This window comes from Vicugna pacos, chromosome 4 (genome assembly GCF_048564905.1).
Source record: "Vicugna pacos chromosome 4, VicPac4, whole genome shotgun sequence".
Lineage (NCBI taxonomy): Eukaryota > Metazoa > Chordata > Mammalia > Artiodactyla > Camelidae > Vicugna > Vicugna pacos.
In genome coordinates this window covers 4776282-4802001 of record NC_132990.1, presented here as the reverse complement: position 1 = coordinate 4802001, position 25720 = coordinate 4776282, and the positions used below count along the sequence as shown (strand labels likewise).

The window sequence follows — 25720 nt, the reverse complement described above, 5'->3', positions numbered from 1 at the left end:
ATAGCATTTGATCGCTGGTTTTTCTCCAGTTTTTTCATTGTTTAGAAACTGCATTTTCCACCATGACTTGGGAGGGTTACAGTTGAAAGCCAGATGGCTACAGGTTGTTTACTAAGAGTCATTTACACAAGTCCATTCTCAAGAACTCTCAGCTCGGTTGTGGAAGAATGTTCTCATGTCTGTGCTGGTCTGGGTGCCTCTGCTACAAGCCAGCTCTTGCTCCTTTAGTGAAGGGGGAGGGAGCGCTGGTGGGGAGTGTGGGAGCTTGCTCCTTACCTCCCTCCAATTAAAGTAAATGAAACTTAATAAAGAACCGCAAAGGTTTGACTCTCCCTTCCATCGTGGCCGTCCCTCCTGTCACGGGGCTTGGCTTTAGGTATTTTCCCATTGTGTGAAACTAGAAGAGGACAAAACGTTCAATGATCCTTTGGTTCTGTTTCTCTACGTGACTATATGAGCTTTCTGTTAGGAAGATGTAGAAGTGTGAATCCAGACTTTTTGATAGATTCGCTTATTAGTAATTATCTGGCTTTAAACAGGACTTGTTTATTGGTTAAGCCCAGCTGGGTGAGTTGGAGGACCAAGCTGGTCATCTTGCTCGTCTGTTTCTTTCCTCCGTGGGTCTCACTAGATTAAACCAAATCCCAAACTCAAGTTCTAACAATAGGCTTTTTTTCTGAGTGCGGGCACATCATAGGGAGATGCTTTTCTCTCTGCTCTTTCCTCCCCTGTAATTCTTCAAGTTGGCTGGGCTTGTTCCTGCTGTATTTAGTTAGTGTGTGAGGCCCCCTCCCTCGGTGGATGGGTGTTCTGTGCTGTGTCAGGCTGAGCCTTCCCCAGAAGCCGGCTTCCTGTGTGGCTGCTGCCGCCCTGGATGGGCTGAGGATATAAGTGCTGCTGACCGGTTTTGAGACTGCCCCCAGGGGTGCAGGACTGCCTGGCCCTGCAGCCCAGCCTGGGGCCCTCCGCTCCCCAGCCCTTGTGTAGGCACCCAGGCCAGGCCGCTGCGTGTGGGAGCCACCTGGAGCACACTCTGGAAGGGGGTGCAGCGGGGTGGGTGGGTGCGGAGAGGCCGTGCTGGGAGAAAGCGCAGGCTCCATGGGGAGGGTTCAGGAAGCGGAGCGCAATCAGGGGTATCCTTAGCAGGGGAATGAGGGCTGCACTCAGGGCTGAGGCTGAAGGCTTAGCCTCCACCAGGGCAGGGCCCCTCTTGAAACGTAGGGAGGAGGATCCAGAGTGGGAGGCCGCAGGGCGAGTGGATGGGAAGGAGGGCCGAGGAAGCCCCAGGCGCTGGGCCGAGCCGAGGAGATGGAGCTGCAATAGGAGGGGCTGCGGGAAAGGCCGAGAGCAAAGTCAGCTCTGCTGCCCGCTCAGGAGCGCCCAAGGCGGGGCGAGACTCCCCCTCTGTCCGTGGCCGGCCTGCCTGCCTGCCGAGTGCTGTCGGTGTGGGTGGTGGGCGTGGACTCACCCAGAAGCTGGTGGTCCTGGATTTGGCCTGTTTTATAACATAGCTGATTTCTTTTAATGTAAAAGTAGCCTCACATGTGCGAAACTGTAGAAAATAGAAAATGGCATTTTTGTAATAGGCAATAAGTAATCATTTGATATCGCTGAAGCATCTTAACAGGCACGAGGGTTCTCATGGGAGGAACTTGTGTTGTGGAGAAGCCTAACCCTCTGTTTTTGCTGAAGTGCCTCGTTTCTGCCTTCAGCCTGAAAGGACCCACAGCATGACTCTCAAGCGGGTGGGCTGGTGCTGTGAGACGAAAGTACCCAGGAATCAAGTGTGGTGCGTTTGTGTCTGTCTGTCTGTCTACAGGGAAGTGAGGTTTTATTAGAACTTAGAAAGATGAGATGAGAAAATAGAAGAAACACTTTCTTTGTGGAATTAGCGTGGTAAATGTCATGCACGCGGTCTCTACTGGGTTTTCCTACAGGTGTGTGTGTGTGTGTCTGAATGGAGGGCGGAGGCGGAGGCAGAGTGCACACTTGGGGCTGAAAGGCAGAGAGGTAGGGGGAGAAGTCAATCATTTAAAAATTTCTTTCAGAGCAACAAAGTGGGGATTAAAATCCAGGTGTTCTCATGAACATTCTGTTGCTCTGGTGTTAGCTTCCAGAGCTGTAAATTTGGGTTAGTTGACAAGGATTATCTGGGCTTAAGCAGGGATGGAGAAAAGTAAGTGTAGACAAGAGTGAAATTCATAGTAACTTTTTAATTTAATTTTAAAACTTTCATTTCAGAGTAAGTATTTCTTGGTTCCTGTAAGATGTGTCTTTGATTGATTTTTTTCCCCTTCTATCAGCAGTTTATTTGAGCGCTGCCCTGTGCTGGAGGTGCAGTACAATAGAGAATAAGATGTATTTTAAGTTCTTGGATTTCACAAGTATTCCTTGCTCACGTATTAGTGTGTGTTATTTCTGAACCAAATAAAAACACCTTCCTCTCTTTGCTCTTAGCTGGTAACACCACTTTTATTTACCCTGTATGAAAACTCAGGAATATGAGTCACCGTGTGTGTGTGTGTGTGTGTGTGTGTGTGTGTGTGTGTGATCGTACCCATGTATGATCATAAAATAACTGTTTTTAAACTTTCAGTTTTTACAATGGAGGGATTGTGAGATACGGTTCTGGTTTCATTTCACACACTTTATTTCTTGATGTACCTCTGCAAGATTTACATCCTAAAGAAGGAAATCTGAAAGTTGCTTATTCCTGTTAAACTTCTACCTGTTTACCTAAGACCAGCTAGCTTCTTGAGTATTTGTCAAGGCTAAATGACGTTTTTTGGCATATGCATGCCATAAAGAAAAAGATCTAATAAAACCATGATAATGTTTTATTAAGGTAGACATGGATTTTATCATTCACAATGTATATATACATTAAATCATCACGTTGTACACCTTAAAAAAAATTCACACTGTACAACCTAAAACAAAGTGAAGTTTTATCTGCTCTTAAGTATAGAACTGGCATCAACAGTCGTGAAAAACGGAGCTTAATCAGGCCCCAGAATGCAGTGTCTTTAGGGATACAGTGTAAACCTTGAGGTTTTACCAAAATAAAGTCTACAGTCTTCCGGTGTTTCGGACAGCTGCTGGAAGTGCCCGGGGTGCCCTGGCTTTGCTGTCCTGGGTTTAACTGTTTGGATTTGTTTCTCATATGCTGAGTGGCATTTTCACGGGCTGTTTGGCTTTGTCCTCAGCTTCTTCCAGACCAGCTGGTCTTGCTTCTGGAGCATCTCTTAGAGCAGAAGACCCTGAGCCCCCGAACCCTGCAAAGCCTGGAGAGAACGTACCGCCTCCCGGAGCAGGATGCGGAGGTAATGGGGGACGTCCGCGGAGTGATGTGGCGGGCCCTCCCTGTTGGCGAGGAATGACTGTCCCACCGCGTCCCAGACTGTTGGAAGTGCTGTTTCCAGTAGCAGCATCCTGTGCTGTGTGCTTGTGAGTGTGGAGCAGGACTTCAGGCAAAGGGTAAACCACTTCCCTGGCTGTGCTTGCTCCAGCAGGGGGCTTTTGATCCTGGTCATTACCGGGGTATTTTGAGGTCCCAAGTTTCCCCCCCTTCTTAAATCGTAAGTCTCCAGAAGGAATGAGCAGGCGGGTGGAGTGTTTCTGAATTGTGAACTCGGGTGAGTCATCTTGTGCACGACGGTGGCGCCGTCCTGTTGTGCATTAAGGAAACTTGGCTGAGATGTGCCAGAGCTGCTTGGTTGCGTTCAGTTAGGACCGGAAAGCAGCCATGTGTAAAGGAAATGAAAACTAAATCTCACAGCCGTGGTCTGAAAAGCAGAATTGGATGCTTGTGGAAACAGTACGATACAGTCCTTAGTGTCTTTCAGCTTATTGTGAAGAATGCAGCTTGAATCCTGAGATGAGGTGCTAGGGTTTTTCTTTTTAATACATAAAATAATGACTGTGTAATGTATTTTGTCGTCCTAAGTAAGAAATAAGCACACGGTCAAAAAGAGAAAAGCTCTTTTATGCAAAACTCCTGAAATGCAGGTAAGTTTGATTTGTGTCTGAGAATAAATGAACATTTAAAACGGAGCCGTCCAGCATGGCAGCCACCAGGCACGTGTGGCCGTTGAGCACGTGGTACGTGGCCGTTCTGAATCGAGATGCGCTGCGAGTGTGAGATGCAGAGTGGATATCGAAGATGTAGTATCAAAAGAAAAAGCAAAATATCTCGTTAATAATTTCTTCTTACTGATTACAATGTCACAGTGGTATTTAGGATACGTCGGGTTAAATAAAATATTATTAAAATTAATTTCACAATTGTTAAAATGGAGTAAATTGATAAAAACCAGCTCATTATTAGATGAAAAGGTAAAACGGACATCATCATAGATGTTCAAGCCCTTCCATCAATTCAGGAGTTAATTGAAAAACTCCAGAGAGGACACATGGAGCTTTTTACCCATCTCAGCGGAGCTCAGAGGAGATCAGACATGCAACTGTTGCTGCATTTCAGCCCTTAGATTTTTGTTTATAGGCCTTCCCAAATGCCAGCCTGCTATTTTTAATTAGTCTTTAGAAGAGGTTTCTATTTATAGGCATGAGGTTATGCTTTAATCGGAGCCGAATACCACCGAAGTGCCGGGCCCCTGTGACTGATGAAGGCAGGGGGATGGGAGCAGGTGCCGGGCACCTGTCGCTCCTCCCCAGAAGGCTGGGAGGTGGTGGGCCCTGCTTCCTCGCCTTTCCTGTTGGCATGAACATAAAGCACACCGTGTTCTCAGCCCACGGCTCGGCCTAGCTGTTAAATATAACTTCTTGAATCTTTGGGGAATATAACAGGTTTTATCTGGTTGCTTGTTTCACGCCTCACAAGCTTCACCGTCGATGCCTAAGGCCGGAGTGGTCTCTTCAGGCTTGGCTCCTCGGTGGTGAGAGACTGGGGCCCGGGGAGGGCTCGGCTCGCTTCCTGTGACTGGCATGGTCAGCATCATGCAGCGGCACCAGTGCCGGGCACGGGGATTCAGCGGTGGCCAGGCTCACCCTGAGGAGGTCTGTGTTCTTCTGGAAGGACAGCTCCTAAGCAAGTGAACAGGACAGTTGCAGATAAGAGCTACAAAGGATAAGTGTTTCTAGATAGAGTTCAGGAAGGGCCATGCAGAGAAAGTGACATTCGAGCCAGGACCTAAGGGTCAGAAGGAGTTGGCCGTGCAAAGCCAAGGGCCAGTGGGTATTTCCATGTGGAGGTGACAGCAGGTGCACAGGGGTGAGCTTGGCACGTGCTGGGGTGGAAGTCAGCATACATTTTCTGTAAATGAGCAGATTTTAATGTTTCAGGCCCCGCGGTTTCTGTCACAGCTACCCATTCAGCTTTGCTGCCGTAGCTCAGAAGCTGCTGTAGACGATGTGGAAACGAGCAGGCGTGCCCGTGTTCCGGTGGAGCTGCTGATGGACCCTGAAACTTGAACTTCATGCAGTTATCGCGTCTCAGGATAATTCTTCTGTTGTTTGTTTTTAAAACTCTTCTAAAATGTCCACATGACTCCTAGCTATGGGCTGGTTTGGCCTGCCCCGTCCCCAGTCTGCTGACCCCTGCTCTGGGGCCTGCAGGGGTGGACAGGGCCCAGACCAGGAAGGGCCTGGGCCTCGCTGTGTGCCACCCCTTCCCCCCTTCCCGGGCTTCTGCGGCCCCGTCTGTCATCCGCCACACTGGCAGCTTAGCTTACAGTGTGGTTCCCTTGACATGCCACTCAGCACCAGAAAAACAACAGGATTTTGGCCAACCAGGGTGTTTTCTAGAAACTTCATTGGTTAAGTGATTTATTGTGACACTGATTAGCAGGAATTTAGTTGACTTAACCACCTGCTTTTCAGTGACAACATTTCATGGGAGAAAGAATTATTATTTGATGGGAAAAGTCTTGAGGCTTCTGACTTCATTCTTGGTGCTTCATCTTGACCAAACAAATAAGCACTGTCCCATTTACTTGTTCTCAGGGCGTTTAAATATGTAGTAAGTAGCAGGCATTCGGAAACCGGCCGAAGATACTGGAGTGTGGCCGGGTGTGAATGGAGCATCCCCGTGGGACACGGCTCCAGAGGTGTCTTCCCAGCAAGGAGCAGTGGGGTGGTGGCCCCTCTGCGCTTTGATCAGGATGATCAGGATGCCGCCAAGGCGCTGGGACTGGTGTCACATTAGGTGTCTGTGTGGAAAGACTTCAGCCCCAGATGAGGGTGGAGGGTGGTCTTCAGTACAGAGTTGGGAGTGCTTGCGACAGTGGGGTTTATTCCTCCTGTCTGGGAGGTACAGGAAGCGCCCCCACAGTCCTCCTCAGACTGTGTTTTTCCTGGAAGCATGGGTGGAGGTCACTTCGTGAGAGGCGAGCCTGCTATTTCCGTGGCTCGCTTGGCCCCCTTGTTGCCCAGTGTGCTGGGGCCTCCTGGCAGAGCTGTATGTTCCGATGCTCTGAGAGCCGCACCTGGGCAAGAGGCCTGCGCTGCCACGGGGCAGGGCCCTCTGTTCTGTAGTCCCTCGAGCGTCTTTGCCGTCACGTCCCCTTGTCCCTGCCCACCTTCCTGCTAGATGAGTGGGTGGGCTGGTGCGGTCCCCCTGGGAAATTGATTTTAATGGTCCTCTTTGTGTAGCTCAACTTCTGTATCAGTCGTGTTGCCTCTGCGTTTCGGTTGCGCCCACGGGATGTTTGGTCTGTGGGTCAGGATTTCCGAGCGTGGCGCTCAGGGTGATGGTGGTGTTTGCCAGCTGTTCACATTTCAGGGGGACACTGGCCCCCGTTCGGCCTCCCTTGTCCTGCGTGTTCTCCATCACGTGTGGTGCGAATACACTGGTCTGCCCTGGGGGGTGGATACCACGTGCTCAAGTCTTAAGGGAACTGTGCACAAGGACGAACGGAGTAAGCTGGGTCCAGTAACACGTGTCACCCTGGGCCACTTGGTGCCTTGCCTGCCCAGTCTCACGGCCACCATCTGAAAAGTGAGGCGCTGGAGGGGGACTTCGTGTTCCTCAGCCTGGGAAGTAACACTTACAGGAGTCGGTCACCTTTTACCTCCTGAATCAAACAGTCCTCTAGCCATGTGCTGGGCTGCTTCACCCAGGTCAGAAGATGAACTGAAGGAAACCTAGTTTGTAGAAATGTGTTGTCTGCAGTTTCTGAGCGTGTTGGCTCAAAAAGAGCCATGAAGGTTTTTAAAACATATTGGATGCCTGATTCTTGAAACAAGGTGTTTTCTGAGATCCCTTTTAAAAATACTGAATTTCCTGCCCTCTTAAGCTGTGAGAATAGCCATCCCCTAGCAGTGAGGCAAGGCTCCATGCAGTCTGGCTCTGAGACCTTTTTCCCCAAGAGCCCCCTGCTGACCTCGGAGCAGCCTTATTTCTACAGATCACAGTTGAGCGCTTCAAAACCGGGGACATGTGGCGCCAAAACAGCAGAAACAGCAGCTCACTGTCCCATCTGGCTCAGATGGGAGTGGCAGGGGCTGGGGAGGTCCCCGCAGCACCACACCCTGCTCTGATGTTTCTGTTGGTAGGTTGAGCCAGAAGTTTAATTTTGTGGGGGAGGTCGTTACCAGCATCAGGTCCTCCCCTCACTGTACTTGCAGGAATACTGCTGGTTGAAAGCGAGGGGCCTCCCGGCTTAGGTGGGGGTGGGGAAGTGCGGGGGCCATGTCTCGGTCTTCCCCTCAGTGCCACGCTCCGGTCCTTGTTCAGGGGAACCGCCCTTCCCTGTGCCCACCTCGTCTAACCCCCGCGGCCGTGCACCTGGTCCTGGCCGAGGCATCGGCTCAGCAGCAAGCCGGGCTTGGTCCCAGGTTTCCAAATGGTGGGTGACCACAGGCAAGCCGCCCACCCTCCCCGGCCCCGCTTTCCTCGTCTGCGCGGCTGTGCCTGGGCTACGCTGCTCGCTCTCGGCTTTTTTGACCACAGCCAACTGGCAGAAGGAGCTCCACAAAACCATCTTTACTCTTATACTTGCTATTATTTTCTGTTTCTTTAAAAGTGTGCGTTGTGATGCAGTAAATTTGATTTTCTGACCCACCAAAGAGTCGCAGCGCACAGTTTGGAAAATGCAGGACAGGACGAGCTCACAGTCCTCACCAGTGTTCCTGCTTCCTCCCCCTGGACTGAGGCCGAGGCTCCTTGAGTCTCCGTCTCCCTAGGTTTAAAACGGAGCCATAAGCCCCCTCTTTATGGGATTGTTAGCAGCGTGATGAGAAAATGTCTGAGCGTCCAGGGTTTTAGTGTAATTTCTGGTCATGTACGATTCACATTCTCCCTTTTGGTATGAAATGGGCAAGTTTTGTTACTTAGCTCAACAGCCTTTGTATTCTCTCTTTCCTTGAATCTGTCAGGACGGGCAGGGACAGAGTAAAGAAGGGACAAGCTGCCCAGCTTAGGCACCCCGAGCATCAATGGGGTCACGGGGCTCTTGATCTGGGGGCTTGGTGGTTTTTTCTTTGGGTGGGGGTTTGCTCTAAATCCAGGTTTCTCAGCCTTAGCAACACATGTTTTGGACTGGACGGTGCTCTGTGGTGGGGGTGTCCTGTGCTTTGTAGGGTGTGTGGCATCCCCAGCCTTATCTGTGGACGCCAGTCTTCTCCCTTCCCCCACCACCCCGGTTTTGGCGATCCGAAACGTCTGCAGACACTGCCCAGTGTCTCCTGGGGGCAGAGTCATCCCGGGTAAGAACCACTGCTCTAAAGCAGCAGCTGACCACAAAAAGCAATTTTTTCATCATTAACGACATGCCCGACGGTTACAACACAGAGCGGGGTATCTAGAGCACGGTTAACTACATTTCGGGGCCACCCTGAGCCAGCTGCACTCCCTCAAGGCTCCAAAGAATGTAGCCATGGGGGAGGTGAAAACAGAATGTTTCACATGGAAGAAAAAGAAGGAATTGCCAAGTAAAGTAATAGTAGCAAGCAGACGTGAGGAAATAGGTTAGTTAAGGAAGGACAAACCTGTTTTACCACTAGTACACTAGGAAGCCACGCCAGCATCTGTCTGCACTCTTCTCTGAAAAGGACACTCTCAAGGTTGATTGCAAATGGAAAAACGTCCAGCCTTGCAGGCCTTCCCCCTCGTCACTGCCTTTCCTCTGGCCCAGGCCGGAGAGCCCTTGAAAACAGTGTAAACTGGCCACCTCCCTTGGTGGGTTTTACATACGCAGGGAGGGCGTGGATTTTAATACACTGTTAGTAGGAGAACTCAGTGTTTGTTTGAAAAGAAAATACCACTCATATTTGAAGTCCACAGGTGGAAGGCGTGATTCTCGGAGCACAGCTCTGATGCTCACCTCTGAATCTCATTTGGGCTGAAAACATAGTTTCCGTGAATCAGGAACATCTCATGATTAACAGACCTCTGGAGAGACGCATTACAAGGGCAGAGAATGAAGGTTTAGTCAGGCAGCATGTGTTCCAAATCTAAAATTGATCCGTAGCTGTGGGTCTGCCCATCCTCAGTGCTGGAACTCCTCTGGTCACGGTGACCGTCGTCCTCTGTGCAGCGTTCTGGGTCCGTTCCTTGCTACACGGGCCCAGCACTCCCCCTTCCCCCCGGTCGCTTCTCCGTAGTAGTCTGGCTACAAAATAAGACATTTCTCTTTTGTTCTCCTCACAGAAGAGTTTAGAGAGGTTAGATGTAATCTCTTTGGGCTCCATTTCCACTTCGGGGTCTCAACAGTTTACGTTTAGTAAAATGCAGTGCGCTGAACTTGGTGCCTCATTCCCCTCTGGTCCACCTCCATGCAGAATCTAAGAAGCACAAAGGCAAGAGCCGGCCTGCTGACGTCAGGGCCTGTCGTCAGGGCCCCGCACCCCCTCAGGGCTGTGCAAGGGCACTGGGGCCCCGCCCCGTGGTGCCTCCTCCTCCCCCTTCCCTCTGGGAGGCTGGGTGGGGGCCCACGTGCCCCCAGGCCACCTCCTCGCTGCCCGGCCATGTCAGGAGGCAGAGCCCCAGGAGGCAGGTTTTCAGATTGAACGTAAGAAAGAGACTGGCTGTGGAGGGTCAGAGTGGTGTGTGGCACAGCGGTTTTCCAGGGTAGGATACAAGGGGCCAGATGGACCGGGAGCTTCCGGAAGCAGGTGGACACCTGCCGTCTCCAGCGCTGAGCCGCTTGCTTCTTCCCAGGGACGAGAGGTCTGGCTCATTGGCCCCTTGACAGGGTCAAGCTCACGTTGCAGATCAAGAGGTCAAATGTTGATGGATCTGACCTGCAAGTAGTGTGACTTCATATCCATTTGGAAAAAAGCTAAGACCGTGCTGGTGCCGGGCACAGCTGTCCTTTTGACACAGCATAGCAATTTGCTGAGTCTGGAAAGCGGGGCGGCATACGGATTGATGAAAGGGTTGGGGTGATTTTCTTCAGTTGCTTTGGGCATAATCTGCCTTTTTAAACCACATGCCTTTTATGATGTGGGAAAACACAGAGCTCTTATATAATTCTTCAGTTAATTTGTGTATGTTTTTGGTTGTATTTGGTTTATGGACATTTAATATTTCAGAACATTCCTTCAAGATCAGGAAAATACCTCGAGGTATTTCTTTTTTGGAGTTTTCTTTCTTTATCATTCAGTTCAGTGTTGAATCCTAGAATGTTTCTGTGGAAACCTTGTCTCAAATAGTCTCCATTGCTGTACTGTGATAAAAGAATTTTTAAAAATTGATCTAAAATAACACAGAACTTTGATTTTTCAGATTAGTGTTCCTCTCTTGTTCCCGAGGCCAGGGCCTGTGTTTTATTTACCCTGAACTGTTAACGAACAGTACATTGTGGCCGGTCAGATGATCATTTAAAGAAAAAAATGAGCCACTAGTGGCATAATCTAATTTTTCTTAAGACCTTTTTTTTTACTTTTTTTAAAAAGAACTTTTAAATAAATAATCATCAGTCATATTTAGAATTTATATCTGTAAATAAAAGAATGGGAAAGAGCATTTAAAACAGGCGAACTTTTAGGTCCAGGTTCAGCGAGACTATTGGGAAAGTCATCCTTGGCCAGCGCTGCTTCCGCGGTGCTTGGCAGCAGGTCCTGTCGTAAAGGTGTCTGAAGGTTTGAGGGGCGTTACCTACTCTTGCCGTCCCCCAGGCTGTACGGGGTTTCTCAGAAAGATGCGGACATGCACACATTTTCTGGGTCATAGATAACACTGCCCTGATGCTCTTTTAATAGAGCCTCAGATCCAGTCACATCTCATTCATGTTCCTTCTGCCGTTAATGGTCTCACGAGTGAAATCCACGTGTGGGGTTTTACTGGTGCTTCTGGGTTCTCTGTACCTTCATCAGAAGTTCACATGTCTTCGTGTTAGGTATACGTTTTTGTATTGGGTTTCTGTACTGAAGTCCACACCCAAAAAAGCCCCCGGCTGCCCTCCAGTTTTCTCTCACCAGTTGTAAACCGAGCTGTACTCCCGTGTACAGTGTGCCTTACGGGCCCTAAGACAGAGGGCTCGCTTTTTTTCCCTCCGGCGCCGTTCCTGCACCCTCCTTAGCCCTCCAGTTCCGCGGTCCCCGGGGCGTGGGAGCTGGGTCTCTGGCCTTCCCCGCCGTGAGCCCTGCAGGCTGCAGACGGCGTGGGCCCCGCCTGCCCGGCCCCACGCCCGCCCCGCAGGGAGGGCCGCGCTCCCTAGGTTCCCCGGCAGCTCGCACATCCTAGAGTGAACGCTTGTGTACCTGACGGCAAAGAGGAAACAGTTACGTTGAATTCAAATTGTTTAAAAAAAAAAAATGAAAGGACCTCCATTTACTGCAAATAACGGTATTTTGTGTGCTTGTCAGGGCATGAGATTTAAAGATGAACCAAACTTTGAGGTGGCACTAAAAAAAGGGTTTACAGCTGCTTGGTCTGCGTGTTGCTTTGCTGCAGCCTTGAACCACAGGGGTTGTGTTCCATGGGGCAACCGATCATGCCCACCTGTGGGGAGAAGCAGGTGCCCAGGCTGAGCGTGGGAGAGCAGCCAGCCAGCTGCCCAGAGCCAGACCTGCCCCCTGGCTCCGCAGGCGGGACACCAGGTGGCTTCCTCAGGAACCCACTGCGTCCAGTCGTACCCTTCACGGAAACAGCCTTCCCCAGCTTGACTCGGGTTGTTCTCAGTGACAACTTTTTTGGAGAAATAATTCGTACACCATACAGGTGACCCGTTTTTAAAGTGTGCAGTGCACTGGTTTTCAGTGTGTCCACAGAGCTGTGCATCACCGCGGCCAGGTGTGGAGCACACTCAGCACCCCCCAGAGAAGCCCCGTGCCCTTCAGCTGCCACTTCTCCTCCCCGGCCTCTCCCCCCCCCACCCCCAGACCTGGGCGGCCAGACTGATCTCTGTCTGTAGATGTACTGCTCTGGGCTTCCATGTAAATGCTTTTCACTCAGCATGCTGCATTTAGGAGTCACCCCCGTTTCGGCACGTATCAGTACTTCATTCCTTTGTATCGCCAAACATTTTTGATTGTATGGATTAACCACATTTGTTTAACCATTAGTTGACAGACGTTGAGTGTTTTGGCTCTTCCAGGTAATGCTGCTGTGAACATTTGGGAACTAGGTTTTGTGTGGACTCAAGTTTTCGTTGTCTGTTGGGTCTGTCCCGAAGGAGTGGAATTGCCGGTTCGTGTGGTACGTTTGTTTATTAACCTTTTGAGGCATTGCCAAACTTTTCCAGAGCACCATTTTTACGTCCTCACCAGCCATATACGTGGGTTCAAGTGTTTATTCATCCTTGCCAATTCTTGGGTTTTTTCCTTTTATTTTAGCCATCCTGCTGAGTGTGAAGAGGTATCTCATTGTGGTTTTGATTGGTCTCATTTCCCTCATAACTCATTATGTTGAGCATCTTTTCATGTGCTTATTGGCCATTTGTACATCTTTGGGAAAATGTCAGCTCTTTTGCTCATTTTTAAACTGGTTTGTCTTTTAATTATTAAGTTATGACAGTTCTTTGGCAGGGGAGGTAATTAGGTTTATCTATTTATCTTAGTGGCAGTACTGGGGATTGCATGCGAAACACACACTCTAGTTCTTTGTACATTTTAGATACAAGCTTGTTACCAAGAATATGATTTGCAAAAATACTCTCTTATCTCTTGGGTTGTCTTCTCACGTTCTTGATAGTGTCCTTTGAAGCACAGAAGTTTTAATTTTGAAGACATCTAAGTCATCTATTTTTTTTTTTCGCTTGTGCTTTTGGTATCAAATCTAGGAAACCAGTCTTTAATCCAAGGTCTGGAAGATTTATGCATATGTTGTCTTCTAACAGTTTTATTGTTTTAGTTCTTACATTTAAGTCTTGGGGCTTATTTTTTAAAGTCCATTTAGCTCAAGTAGGGAAGGTATTGGAAGAAATAGCCACTAAGAGGAAACAGGGAAGGAAGCGTTTGATTTTTTTTCATGGAACACGTGGTATGGCTGGAAATCGAGCGTAGGATGCCCTGTTCAACGACTGGTGTCTTTCCCTCCGTGGACTCGGGCTTGGAGTGGCCCCTTCTCAGGGAGTCCCCTGACCACACCCCTGGGCCGCTCTCCCGCCCTCTGTGCACCCTGTTGGCCTTCCGTGCATGTATCACTGACCGGAGTCTGTTCTCGCCGTTTTCCTGGACCTTCCTTAGACTTTCTCCTGAACTGTAAGCTCAAAGAGGACAGGGTCTTGTCTGTTTTATTCACCACTTTATCCGTAACACCCAATACTTACTTTCTGGAGCATGGCGTTCCTGGGATCTCCAGGTGTCCTGGGCGAGCAGTGACCGGCACCGACAGGGGAAGGTGACTGGATGGTTAGGGCCCCAGGGAGACCCCTCTGGAGAGAGCGAACCTTGCTGGCCGACCCGGCTGGCCCTCCGGAGGCGGTGTGGTCTGCCCGGGGAAGTGGGGAGGGGGCAGCGGTGATGCTTCAGAGCTTCTCCGAGGAGGTGACCTGTGGTCACTTTTATGCCAAGAGTAAAAGTCCTTTTATCAGCAAAGGTCATGTGTCGTGTGTTAATGAGATGAAGAGAGGAGGTGGCATGTGTTATTTCCTAACTAAACTCCATCCTGGAATGCTTTGCCATTCCGAGTGCTGCGTTGATAGGAAAGGAGGCCTCACTGTGCCAGATTTCAGGGTGGACTCAACGTGGGCTCCCCTGAGTTCTGCGCTTTGGAGTCAGCTGCCTTTAATAGCATCCACGTGTTAAGTGGGCTAGCATAGACATAGGAGGAGGAGAGGGTTGGGGTTTGCCTGAGGGAGCATAAAATACGTGAGGCTGGTCGTCACCTTTGACCCTCACCATCACTCCACGTGCGTGTCAAGTGTGATGATCCCGATAGCAGTTTTGGACGGTCCCTGTTCTGCACGTTGCTGCAGCTCTAGTTGTAGCCGGTTGAAACCCATTATAACCGGCTATAACCAGTTAACTTGGAGCTGAGAGCTGCAGGGACCGACTCAGGCAGGGTTAGTGAGAGCCCTTGAAAAGAGCTGAGAGCCTCCGTGCCTCTTCTGTTGTTTTAACTCAGGGCACAGGGATTTAGTAACCTGGCTTTGTGACAGCAAATCGAGTAACTTTTAATTCTCTTTAGTTTTTAAAAAAAAAAATGCATGTGAAGATCGTAGTCTTGGAGGGTGAGGAGCTATGCGGTGAGGGAAAAGAAGTGTTTGAATCAAAGTGCAGGTGTTGGAAGTTTTGCGACAGCCACACACCCAACTGTGCCCTTGCCTCTTCTCAGGAGAATGAACAGATGAGATGCCCTGGACCTAAGAAAACAAACACAAAACTTGTGGAAAGACGGTCTGTCCTGGAGCTACTCTGGGGAGGCCTTTCCACCACGCCTGGGCTGCTGGACAGGCTTCCCTCCCCAGCAGTAAACCCACTTTAAAGCAAAATTGAATCTAATTTAAGGTCACAAATTGAAAAAGCAGGTTTGTTTATTGCAGTGTTAGACTTATTAACTCACAAAAGCCATGAGCCTTGGTCTTTCTGTTTACAGATACAAAATGGAACTCAGAATGAGGTTTAATGGGCTTCCCCCGATCATATTCCCTGGACGGATTTTTTTCTTCTCTTGGGCAGTAAATTTTGAAATCAAAAGGCCTGAAGGAGCGGAGTGCTTCCTGTCATAAATAGGATGGGTGGCATTCTTCAAAGCATTTTACAGCTTCCAACTGTGCATTATAATTTCAAAGCAGCTGAAAAGGATTCTGAGTTTTTAAAAGTGGTATGTTCATTCAGAAACATTTATCAAGCACGTACTTATGTGCCAGCCATTGGTACGGGGCCTGGAGATAGTGTAGAGAGAGGTGCCCAGGGCCCTGCCTCACCGAGCTTGCATTTTGGTGCGAGTAAAGACAAACAGGCGGACAAGGAAGCAGGAGTTTGAGACAGTGCTGGGCTGGAGGCGGCGTGAGACACGGCCCTGGGAGCACGACCGATCGACCGATGGGGGAGCACGTGGGGCTGATGAATTCTGGGCCCAAGAGGTGAGTTAAGGGACGTGGACATACCAGTAGGAGGTCATTCGACTAGACTAGGGTGTGCTGGGTGCGGGAGGGCCCCGCGGTGCCATCTGGTGTCCTTATCCCCTCTGTCAACCTGGCGCCTCGCTGCCTGCCTTTGAAAAGCTAAAGGCTGTCAACACACTTTGAGCCTTTCTGGAACACACCTGAGATGAAACTTTCTGGCATCATCAGAGGATCGAAAGGCCAGTGGAGCTGTTGTGTGTTGACAGAAGGGAAACCCCGCGGTCGTCGTGGGTCACACGACGCTGGTCAGCCCAGCAGTGGCAGATGGAGTCAGGGAAAACACAGAATAACATCCGTGTCGTCTGCTGCTGGTGTAAAGAGCGGAAGTGAGTTTGGCCAGGTGGCTGGAATGTCACGTCCACTGGTTGTTTATATGTGTGAAGTTACCTGTTTATAATTTTTAAACGTTCAGAAATGAAGCGAGGGTGGCAGCTCTGCACGGGGGCCACGGCGCTGTTTTGAGTGTGGCGGCGAGCGCGGGACAGACCCCTGCGGGCTTGCGGCAGCGGCACAGCTGGTGTTCTGACTCTGGCCTGGACTGTCTGATGCGCTTTGTTGATGGCACACTGGCTGCCAGACCCACGTGTAGGGGTCTTGGCCAAGTTGTTGGGCCTGAGCTGTTGTGTCTTACCCTGCGGCAGTGTTTGCGCCGTCTCCGTGACTCCTTCCCTCTCCAGACACGGGGACTCTTCTGTAAGACACTGGTTTTCAAACTCCGCCTCTAAGGAACCCAGCCACCCCTCCCTCCCCAGGAGTTTACCCAGGAGTTTACCCAGGAGTTTTAGGATGCTTTGTACTTGACTGAATTAAAGTAATTTTGGAACCCACTTATATTTTTCTCCCTAATCTGTCTATATATATGCCAGGGTTCCAGATAACATTTTTTAATTTTGGGGGGGGTAATTAGGTTTGCGTATTTATTTTTAGGGGAGGAACCAGGGATTGTGTGCTAAGCATGCGCTCTACCAGTTGAGCTATACCCTCCCCCCCCCAGATTACTTTTTAATTAAAAGTTTGAAGAATAATGTTCAAGGAAAGTTTGAAAACCTTTGGAAAATTTGTCTATTACAGAAGTAAACTGGGGGGAGCATTTTTATGTACTGTAAGAATTTTTATTTCTTTGAAGTAGCGTCATGGAAAACCCACTAAAATTGAAGTTTAAAAAAAAAACCTTGAGATAGAAGGTGTAAGAGAGCATTGGGAACTGTGAAATGTTAAGGAACACGGGCTCAGCGAGGGGGACGGGGAGGAGCTGGGCGGGGGGTTCCTCTCCCTAACGCTGCACCTCCTCGGTGCTGGGCCCCCACCACGCGTGGCACCTCGCGCTCACGCTGGGCCCCGGGCCCCAGAGGGGCTCTGTTTTTGAAGGGATGCCAGAGCAGGCTTCCTTGTGCAGAAGGAGTTCAGGCCCCGCGTTCAGGAGCACCCTCGTTTCCTGGCAGGACGAGTGGAGGCCGGCCTGAGCCAGCTCTGTGTTCTGGGGCTTCCTGCTGTTGGATGTGGGGGGTTGCACATTTCCCGGCACATCACTCTGGCTGCCTGAGGCACAGGCTTGGGTTGCAGAGCAGGGGACAGCAAACTGGGAGGCCCAGTCCAGCACACTGCCAGCTTTTGTAAATAAAGTTTTATCTGAAGGCGGTTTCCCCTGCCCCTCGTCCCTCCAACCCCACCTGCATCTCGCCACACGGGGGCAGATGGGCTGAGAAGCCAGAAATGCTTATTGTCTGGCCCTTGCTGGAAAAAAATCTGCCAGCCCCTGTTCTGGAGTTTAACAGGAGCTGGTTCTGGATACATTTAAATTCTCAGGCTGAAAAGAGGTTTTGGGGCTGAGAGGAGGGGGTGGGCTTGTCCTTCAGCAGTTTCTTTCCTGTCTCAGGAGGGAACAATTAAAGAAGAGGGAGCCCCAGCGTTAATTAAGGTTGTGGTCACATCACAGAGGTGCCCTTTGGGTCAGTGACTTGTCCGCTGATCCAAGACATGGTTTGGGAATACAGCTGACCCTCCAAGGCAGCGCTGCTGGAGACCAGAGGGCCTGGCCCTGGGGCCTCAGCCTGGCAGGGCCTCCTGGGTGGCCATAATGTCCTTGAGACGAGGGACAGGCCATGTGTGTGACGGGCTGATGTGAGGCGAGGCTGACTTTCAGGCAGTTTGGAAAACTACCAGGTGCCTGGCCCTGGGGTGGCGTGAGAAGTACCAGCTCCCCCAGCCCCTCAGCCCCTCCCCGTGACGCCGCTGCTTCCTCCGCCTTCTCCCCCTGGCGGTCTCGGCCCTCCTGAGCCCGTCCTGGGGCAGGCCCGGCTCTGCGTCCCCGGCTGTGCTGTGTTGCAGCCTCGGGAATGGGCGCAGCAGCCACCTCCAGGCACCTTGCTCCGCTGGTTTTTACCAGTTAACAGACATTTTCGTGGCGTTAATACTCCCAAGTTCACACACATTGAATAAGTAGAACTTTTGAAGTCAAAACGAAAGGCAGAAGCATGCTGCTCCTGCTAAGAGGACAGCCAGTGACTGGGAGTCGCTATCCTGACATTTGCCACGGGCGATCCAGGGGACTCATGCCACCCCCACCCTGGGGGGACAGCCAGCTGACAAACCAGGGCATCGAGCTCTGGATCAGGACCCTGTGGGTTCCGTTCAGTAGATCACCAGCCAGCATTAAGAGAAGAGAAGTTCTCAAGAGTGGTTGCATACAGTGAGGGAAAGTGTTAGAAAAAAGAAACTTGTTTCTCTGTGTGTGTGTAATACACATGCGTACATACCACGTGCAGAATGGGTTTTGGATACCCCGGCCACGCGCCTGCTCAGGTCTCCCAGGTGGCTCTGGCCTGTTACCGCGGACATTCCCCGTCGTCCTGGTGGAGCCCCTGCTGTGGGTCGGGGGTCCAGTCTCCTGGAGCCGCTGCGTGGACTGCTGGAGGGTTTTAATGCCCTGCCACCAAACGTGGGTCTGATACACCTGGGCTTCTGCAGGCTCCCCCTTCCTCCTTCCCACCCCACAATCTAAGACCCTCTCATCTGCACGCAGCCCAAGGAACCATCGCATTATTGGGCATTCTGGGAGAGCACTGATATCTGAGCTTTCCTCACCCTTTGTTCATGGAAGCTTTGGGAACCTGGAAACTTCTGGAATTCATTTCCAGTGGTGTAAATTAGCACTTCTCTGTTAAAACCCACCTGTACACTGAGGGCAGAACCCGCATCATTTCTCTGTTCAGAGTGTCCTCTGAGCAGAGCACTTTGAAAAGTGGGTTTACAAAACTGATTTTTGTTGGACCAAAGTATTCTGGTTGCACACCTGTGTCTGCACATCTGTGTATCACAGCGTTTTTGTGGCAAGAATCAGGGACCTACATTTGCTTTCTTCCTCACCCCCCGCCCCCACAGTCGGTGTGCCAGGGGCTGCGCTGAACTCCTTGCGTGTGTTGTGGGACGTTCGGTGTGGCCACCAGCGGGGTGTGCGCTGTTGTCCTGGCACTGGCTGGCAGGAGGCGGGCCCACCAGCCACTGTTGCACCGAGACTTGGTGAGGAAGGGACGGGCACGTCCCGGGGCAGCAGGGCTTCCTCTGGAGTGGCCAGAACAAGGGTGCTGGTCCCCAGGGCCCTTCACTGCCACGGGCAGGGCTGTCTCCTCCCACTCCCAAAACGGCCCTTGTCTGATTTTCTTGAGGTTTCTTACTCTCTTCCTGCACCGCCCCCCCCCCCATCTGCAGCCTGACCTGTTGCTGGAATTCAGGGCTAAGGTGTCTGCTGGCTCGAGGCTTTCAGGTGATTCCTGGCCTGAGTTTGGAGCGACTGTATGAGTCTGAGTCACAGCTGAAAAAGTCGTTAAATTCTTTAATCTCTGTTGAGACATACTTGCGGTATAATAAAATGTGAAGATTTAAAGTGTCGATACCGATCGGTTTGGGCGCAGTGTACACCTGTGAATGGGCGTCACTGCATGAACAGAACCAGGGAGCCACAGGCGCTGTGGAAGCCCCGCTAGGCGCCGGGTGCTCTCAGAGATGCAGGTTGTGTCCCTGTTTATTTTTCACATCACCGAGGAAGTTAAAAGACAGGTGACTGCTACCCCCATTAATTAATTAGAAAACGAAGAATCGCGAACCTACAGAAGGGACAGCTTTCTTCTTAAGACCTGCTTCTGAATTCCCTGGTTCGGGCTGCCCAGCGCTGAGAACTGTGCTTCCCTCCTTTAGCAGCAGAGGAAGGAGGTGGGTGCAGGGAAGTATGAGCTGTGCCAAGGGTTCGTTTTTAAGTTTCAGTGATCTGGAGGAAGGAGTCAATTCCATCAGTGCCCACTGTGGAAATATTGCTGGGAGAACTTGAGTCAAATGCTGCTTTGCTGCCAGCTTTTCAGGAAGACCCCATTCCATGTGTGACAAGTGGCCCTGCAAACTGGGGGTCCTAGAGAGTTTAGGGGATAAAAGATAAGGATTTTCTTTGTTTCTCAACGAAGTACAAAGAAATAAAACCCTGTGCACAAGCAAAGAAATATCTGTTGGGCCCTCAGCCTCACACAGCATCTCTGTGATGTCTTTTAAACATCCTGTCATTGGAATTTTGAAATACGTTTAATTGTTTTGTCATGAAAAGACTTGTTGTTTTTTCGGTTCCTCGTGGGGTGGGGAGAGGGGTTGGTCTGTACTTCCTGGATGCCATGTTAGCCTTCGGGGGTCGGAAGACTAGATCTCTTATTAATCGTGACAATAAAGTATCTTTACCAGTAAGAGCAGTGGAAATGCTGACTTCATATTGGTTGTGAAAGAGCCTCTTTCACTCAGCCCCGCTCCTGGATCTTCTTCCAGTGGTGGTGGGACCGCTGCCCCTGCCTTTCGCCCCCCACCCCCACCCCGCTGCCCGCAGGGACTTTATCCTGTTAGAAAAGAGACTGGAATTCAGGCTTTGTTTCTGTGTGTGCAACTAAGGAGAGCACAGGGAGAAAGGTGGAAGGCTAGTATACCCCCATCCTCAAGGTCACATCTAAAAAATAGTGTGTCCGCAAGTTGTGCAAAGACAGAATGTCACTGTCAAAGGCCTGGTGGGAACAGGTCACACGAATCTGTCACTAGGACACTGTGAAGCTGGCAGGGTTCTCCTCTGCTGGTACAGCTGTCCCCGTGTGCAGTTGTGAGAAGTGAGGCTCCTTCCCCAGGTCCCAGGGCAGGCAGCCCCAGTCCCGCGACCCTCAACCACTGGGGCGTGGGAGGGGCTGGTGGTGTCCGAGGCATCTGGGTTTGCATGAGGCGGGAGAGAAACGAGAGGTGGAGGCGCCTGGGGGGCTGTTTGGGTTCTGTCCGGTGCTCGGCCTTCGGTACTCAAGGCAGAGCGCAAGAACGGGGGCCTGGTTGTCACGGTGGCCTCCTCTGATGGGCGCAGTATCTGAGCTCTGTTCACTTGTTCTGCTCAGAATATTTCGGGGGCCACCCTTTCCCTTTTATGGTGTGAGTTTCTGTTGGCAGTATAGGAAGGCACATTTTGTTGAAGACAAAGATTTCCAAGACCCATCCAGTCTGACCTGCTTCCCTTTTGTTGTGATGCTCCGAGGCTGTTAGCTCATTTCCATGCGCCTCTGAAACTCCTTCGTGGATGTGAAGTTCGCTGGCATCCTGTTCTAAGAAGTTCAAAGGGCCCGGCTGCCTGTAAGCAGAGGGCAGCACCCCCAGCGTCCCCGCACGTCTGAGTGCAGTGTAGCCGAGAGGAAGGGCTCTTTCCAAAAGATGTTTCTTTACTTCGTTCCTAATTGTTTGTGTGTAGATCTGTTTATAGCCGATTAAAGGAGAGATCTGGCCAGCAGTGGGTAATGGTTTAATTCACAGGGACCCCAGTCAAAATTGCTTGCACTTTACTGTTGCCACAGATGGATTACTGTAAAGGGCCTCCCTCTTTCAAAGGAAGTACAGATGAGAGTGATGGGAGGAGGCCTTTTTAAAAGCATGTAATCACTTCCATGTATAGCTAATGCTGAACCAAGATCGGGACAGAAAACGGTGGACCGCTCACTGGGTGTAACTGAGAGGGCTTCGATGCAGCAGAAAATGGCCTGGACTGGATGCCAAGGCCACATTTAGGTAGAATCTCCACATAAAAGAGTGTGCCTGAAGGGCCCAGAGAGATGGCGGGGTGTGTGTGTGTGTGTTTGCGTGGCTGCCTCTTACCAGCAGAGACAGCCAGTGCTGGGATCAGACTTGCATCCTGTCTGCAGGGTTTGGAGGAGGAGGGGTTTCCTGGCAGGTCTCTGCTGGTAAACCGTTAGTAAAGGACCTTTACTGCAGGGCACCCACATTGAGCGGGTCTGCTCTCTGTAGGCTGTGCACACCTGCAGCACCTGCGGGGAGGAGGGGCATGGTGCAGGGGCGGCTGCGTCAGGCGGTCTGGTCTGCTCGCCTCCCTTCCCCTCCGGCAGGCACCCTCCAGGAATGCGGAGAGCCGTGTCTTCCTCCTTCTACTGTGTTTATTGTTACAGTTAGCAGCACTGAACCAAATCGGTTATTGCGGGAAGCTAAGTAGTTGTGGTTTATGAAGGAAGCCTTCGCTGACGGCGCACCGCAGGGCAGCGCACCAGCCTGCCTGGCCGAGGATGTGCGTTCAGCTTCCCGGTTACATTTTGCATTTATCTGTTATCTTGCAAAATTGTGCTTAAAAACATAAAAACACCTAACTGAAACATGCATTTTCTTCCCCTAAAGTTGACTGACACCCCTCTTAGTGAAGAATAACGTGGTTCCTTTCTTTGTAAAAGAAATTTAATTTAAAAGTGTCAACAATATTAATGCACTTCAGAGAGTCACTTTTTCTAACATTAAACTTGTTAGGCCAGGGAAACCTGCCATCTTGTTGCTTACTGGATTTTCTCTGGTTTCTTCAGGTTCGCCATCGATGGTGTGAACTGGTTGTGAAGCACAGACACACAGGAGCGTACAGAGACGTGGAGCGATTCCTCCAGGAGGACCAGGTGAGCTTCGTCTTGAGCAGGTGCAGACTCCCTCAGCGCTGTCCTCTGACTCTGCGGGGCACTTAACACAGGGACTCAGGGAGACGCCTCTCTCATAACAAATATTTAAACATTTCCCAGGGATTTTAAAGAGTTGGTAGGAGCTTATCTGTCACGCTTTTGAGCTGATTTTTTTCCTTCTCCCTTGGTGTCCCTTTGAATCATCTCCCCTTGTAAAAGCTACCTCGCTGCAGCCCACTGCCACCACCAAGTGAGGCACGCACAGACCTCGCTGCGTCCCAGACCTCAAGTTCGTCAGGTCACGGTTCTGGCCTAGTGACGCCATGGCGAGTGTCTGTGACTTCAGTGGCCCTGACTTAAAGTGTGTGCGAGATGAGACGGGGAGAGCCGCCACTGGCGGGAGGAGCCTGGCCTGTCTCTGCACCTACATGGCAGGCGGACCCCTGTGCTGAGTCTCCTTCCTGTGAGAACCTTCCTCACTGCTCACCAGTGAAAGGGACCCCTCGCTAGGAGTGTGCAGAAACCTGTTGAAGGTGTGGTCCTCGCCCCCTCTGCTGGGTCACCACCCACCCGCCGTGGCGCCGGCCTGGCTGTCCATGGCGGTGCGTGTGCCATGGCTTCTGTCGGCTGCGGGAAGTCGGCTGCAGCCTGCTCCTGCTGGCGTGGCCAGTGTGTGCCTCTCAGTGAGCGCTCTGCCCAGCACCGTGGGCTGACGGAATGGAGCCACGTCTGAGTCGGGGTGGCGAGTGGGGGCGGGGCAAACAAAGGGGCTTTTGAGAGCGCCTGAGTACGGGGGGCAGCCAGCAAGTAAGGGCTCGCTATTCCCACAAAGAAAAATACATGACTTTGTTCCAGAAGAAATGTCACATTTGCACAGTGAAGCAAGAGGTGTTTGGAAACACGGTCGGGGGGTGGAATCAGGACAAAATGGAGGCGCAACTTCAGGTCTGTTCTGAAAACCAGAATTAACTGCAGTATGTTTGGAACCACAATCTTTGCCAAGTAAGGATTACCATCAGTTTATTCAAGCAAGAATTTTTGAACCCCTAACCACCACGTTTTATTTTGCTCTATCTTTGAGGTCCTCCTTTTAATTTGCTCCAGCAGAATGAAATCCATAGCATAACTAAGCTTAGAACAAGAGGGGAGGCAGAACCAGAGGGGTCTTTTGGTCTTGCAGAGCACAGCTGGCTGCTTGCAGCCCTCCAGGGTAATGCACATGTGAGTCTCTGCAGCACTGTTTTGGAAACAGAAGGGCCAGTGTTGGCGGCTGTGGTGGGGAAGTTGGAGGAAAGCGGCGGGCGGGCAGGGCTGAGCAAGCGGGCGCCTTTCCCAGGGCGGCCCGACGGTCTCCCACCCCTGGCCGCCGTGTGTCGTGCCAGGGACACACTTTCCTGGGAAGAAGGCTTGTGCCTATGTGACATGGCACCTGGGGTGCACCTTTCAGCTGCAGGGCTCTCCGTGGGTACCTCCCGGTCCCTGTGTCCCCGTGTCTCCGACAGTCATCACTAGAGAAAGGCTTACTCAGCACTCTGCGGTCAGTTCAAACACCAGAGTCTGTAGACGGAACTGATGGGCAAGAATTCCTTGGGGCTTCAGTGAGAAAGAGAAGGGACTGAAAACTGCAGGTCCCCAAAGAACAGCCGCGCAGCTGCCTGTCCTTCCAGGGTCTCGGTAACCTCCAGACCAGGGCGCCTGCGCGGAGCCAGCCCAGCCTGCGCCTGAGCGCGTGGGGACACGTGGGGGACGCGGGGTTTCCTTTTCTTAAACTCTGGCCTCTGTGCCCCCACAGGCCATGGGCATCTACCTCTACGGGGAGCTGATGGTGAGTGAGGACGCCCGGCAGCAGTGCCTCGCCCGCAGGTGCTTCGAGCTGAGCAGGGAGCACATGGACAGGTCCTCCGCGCAGGTGGTGGCCGAGATGTTATTTTAAAGAGGTGATTCTCTTGCTTTCCTTTCCCCATTGTTTGGCCTTAACCGAGATTCTTCTTAGGAGCCAAAGAAGTCAGTGAGCCACAGTGGTGAGCCAGGAGCCCCAGCAGCATCAGGGCTGTGCTCTCCCGGGGGGGCAGGTGGCGCCTCGTCTCTAAGCCGTCCACGCCCACACGGCAGCTCCCTTGGCACTGTCTCGTCCGCCTTGGTTTTGTTATTTGTGGGAACAGTTCGTGGGAGAGCATCTTGGGTCGGTTTCGGAGGTGAGCTGGAGAGGCCAGTGGACGTGCGGGCCCTGTCTTCAAGGCGAAGGCAGATGGGGGTGGGGGTGCTGCTGGGTTGTCCCCCCCGAGCTGCCCACGGCACACGAGAACTCGAGGTTCCGCGGGTTGTCCCTGTCTGGCTGGCGAGGAGGCAGGAGGTCCTGCGTTTCTCCAGGCCAGCGGTTACCTGGTCTTGGGGCAGAATTTCTCCCTGGCTTACGTTGGGAGTAAGTGGGAGTCCTGAATTACCCAGATTGCTTCCTCTGTTCATTGTGCTTGGAATTGACCTGTTAGATTTATATATCCTAGCAATTTTTAACTGTGGATTTCTGCATTTTAAAAGTAATTTAGCAATGGTACATAAAGTTTTGTAAGTAGAACTGTGAGATTATAAGTGTGATTTTTTTCTCTCTAACATTCTTTATCATTTCTGTGCGTGTTTCTCTTTAAGGGTTACATGATAGGGGATGTCTGATTTTGTGTCTTTTTTAATGTAGCATCAAACCTCAAGCATTTTTCATGTTATATAGCTTCTCTATGAACAATTTTAATGAATATTTAATATGTTAACTTGATATTTTTAACCTATTGTTGGGTATTTAGTTTCTGATGTTTTCCTCTTATAAAGACCATTTTTGTCTTATATGTTTAACTATCTTATTTATCTGAAAGAACTCTGATACCGAAGGGAGCGGTTTTCTAAAGTATGATTCCATTCTTCCAGAAGAGCCAGGGAGCTGTGTTGGCTTGGAAATAGTAGAAGTGCCACGACTGTGCGTCTTGCAGTGAAACAGCTGTGTACAGGCGCTCCCCAGAACTCCCCCGGGCAGCTTCAGACCCTATTCAGAGACGGGCCAGTTTGAAAAACAGAACAGTTGCACAGTTACCCTGTTGCCAGCCTCATACAGGAATCAGTATAAGTCATACTTCTCTTTAGATTTTTTTAATTTCACGGAGAGCTTGTGTCTCTTGAAGTGTGTGAAACTTCAGTGGGGCAGACCGCCTTTGATGTTCCTGGATTCCAAGCTGTGGAGAAGCCACTGCGGGCTACACAGCTCTGGCATTCGTCATTGTGACTTCTGCCCCAAGCAGACGGAGGCCCAGC

At 51.0% G+C, this 25720-nt stretch overlaps 1 protein-coding gene across 7 annotated transcripts in view; it reads left to right on the top strand.

The window, feature by feature from the left end:
* The window catches only part of AOPEP (aminopeptidase O (putative)), a 325297-nt gene that overhangs the window by 297528 nt on the left and 2049 nt on the right, over window positions 1-25720 (top strand). For 5 of the 7 annotated variants that reach the window (XR_012071832.1, XR_012071833.1, XM_072959171.1 and 2 more), the window contains 3 exons: window positions 3207-3323; window positions 22334-22420; window positions 24213-24357. Coding sequence is in view for 4 of the 7 variants with exons in the window: in XM_072959171.1 (XP_072815272.1) it covers window positions 3207-3323; window positions 22334-22420; window positions 24213-24353 (345 nt within the window). In the remaining 3 variants the exon portion in view is untranslated. Of the gene's footprint in view, window positions 1-3206; window positions 3324-22333; window positions 22421-24212; window positions 24358-25720 lie in introns of those variants that run through there. The other 2 variants (XM_072959170.1, XR_012071834.1) reach the window with 2 other exon arrangements.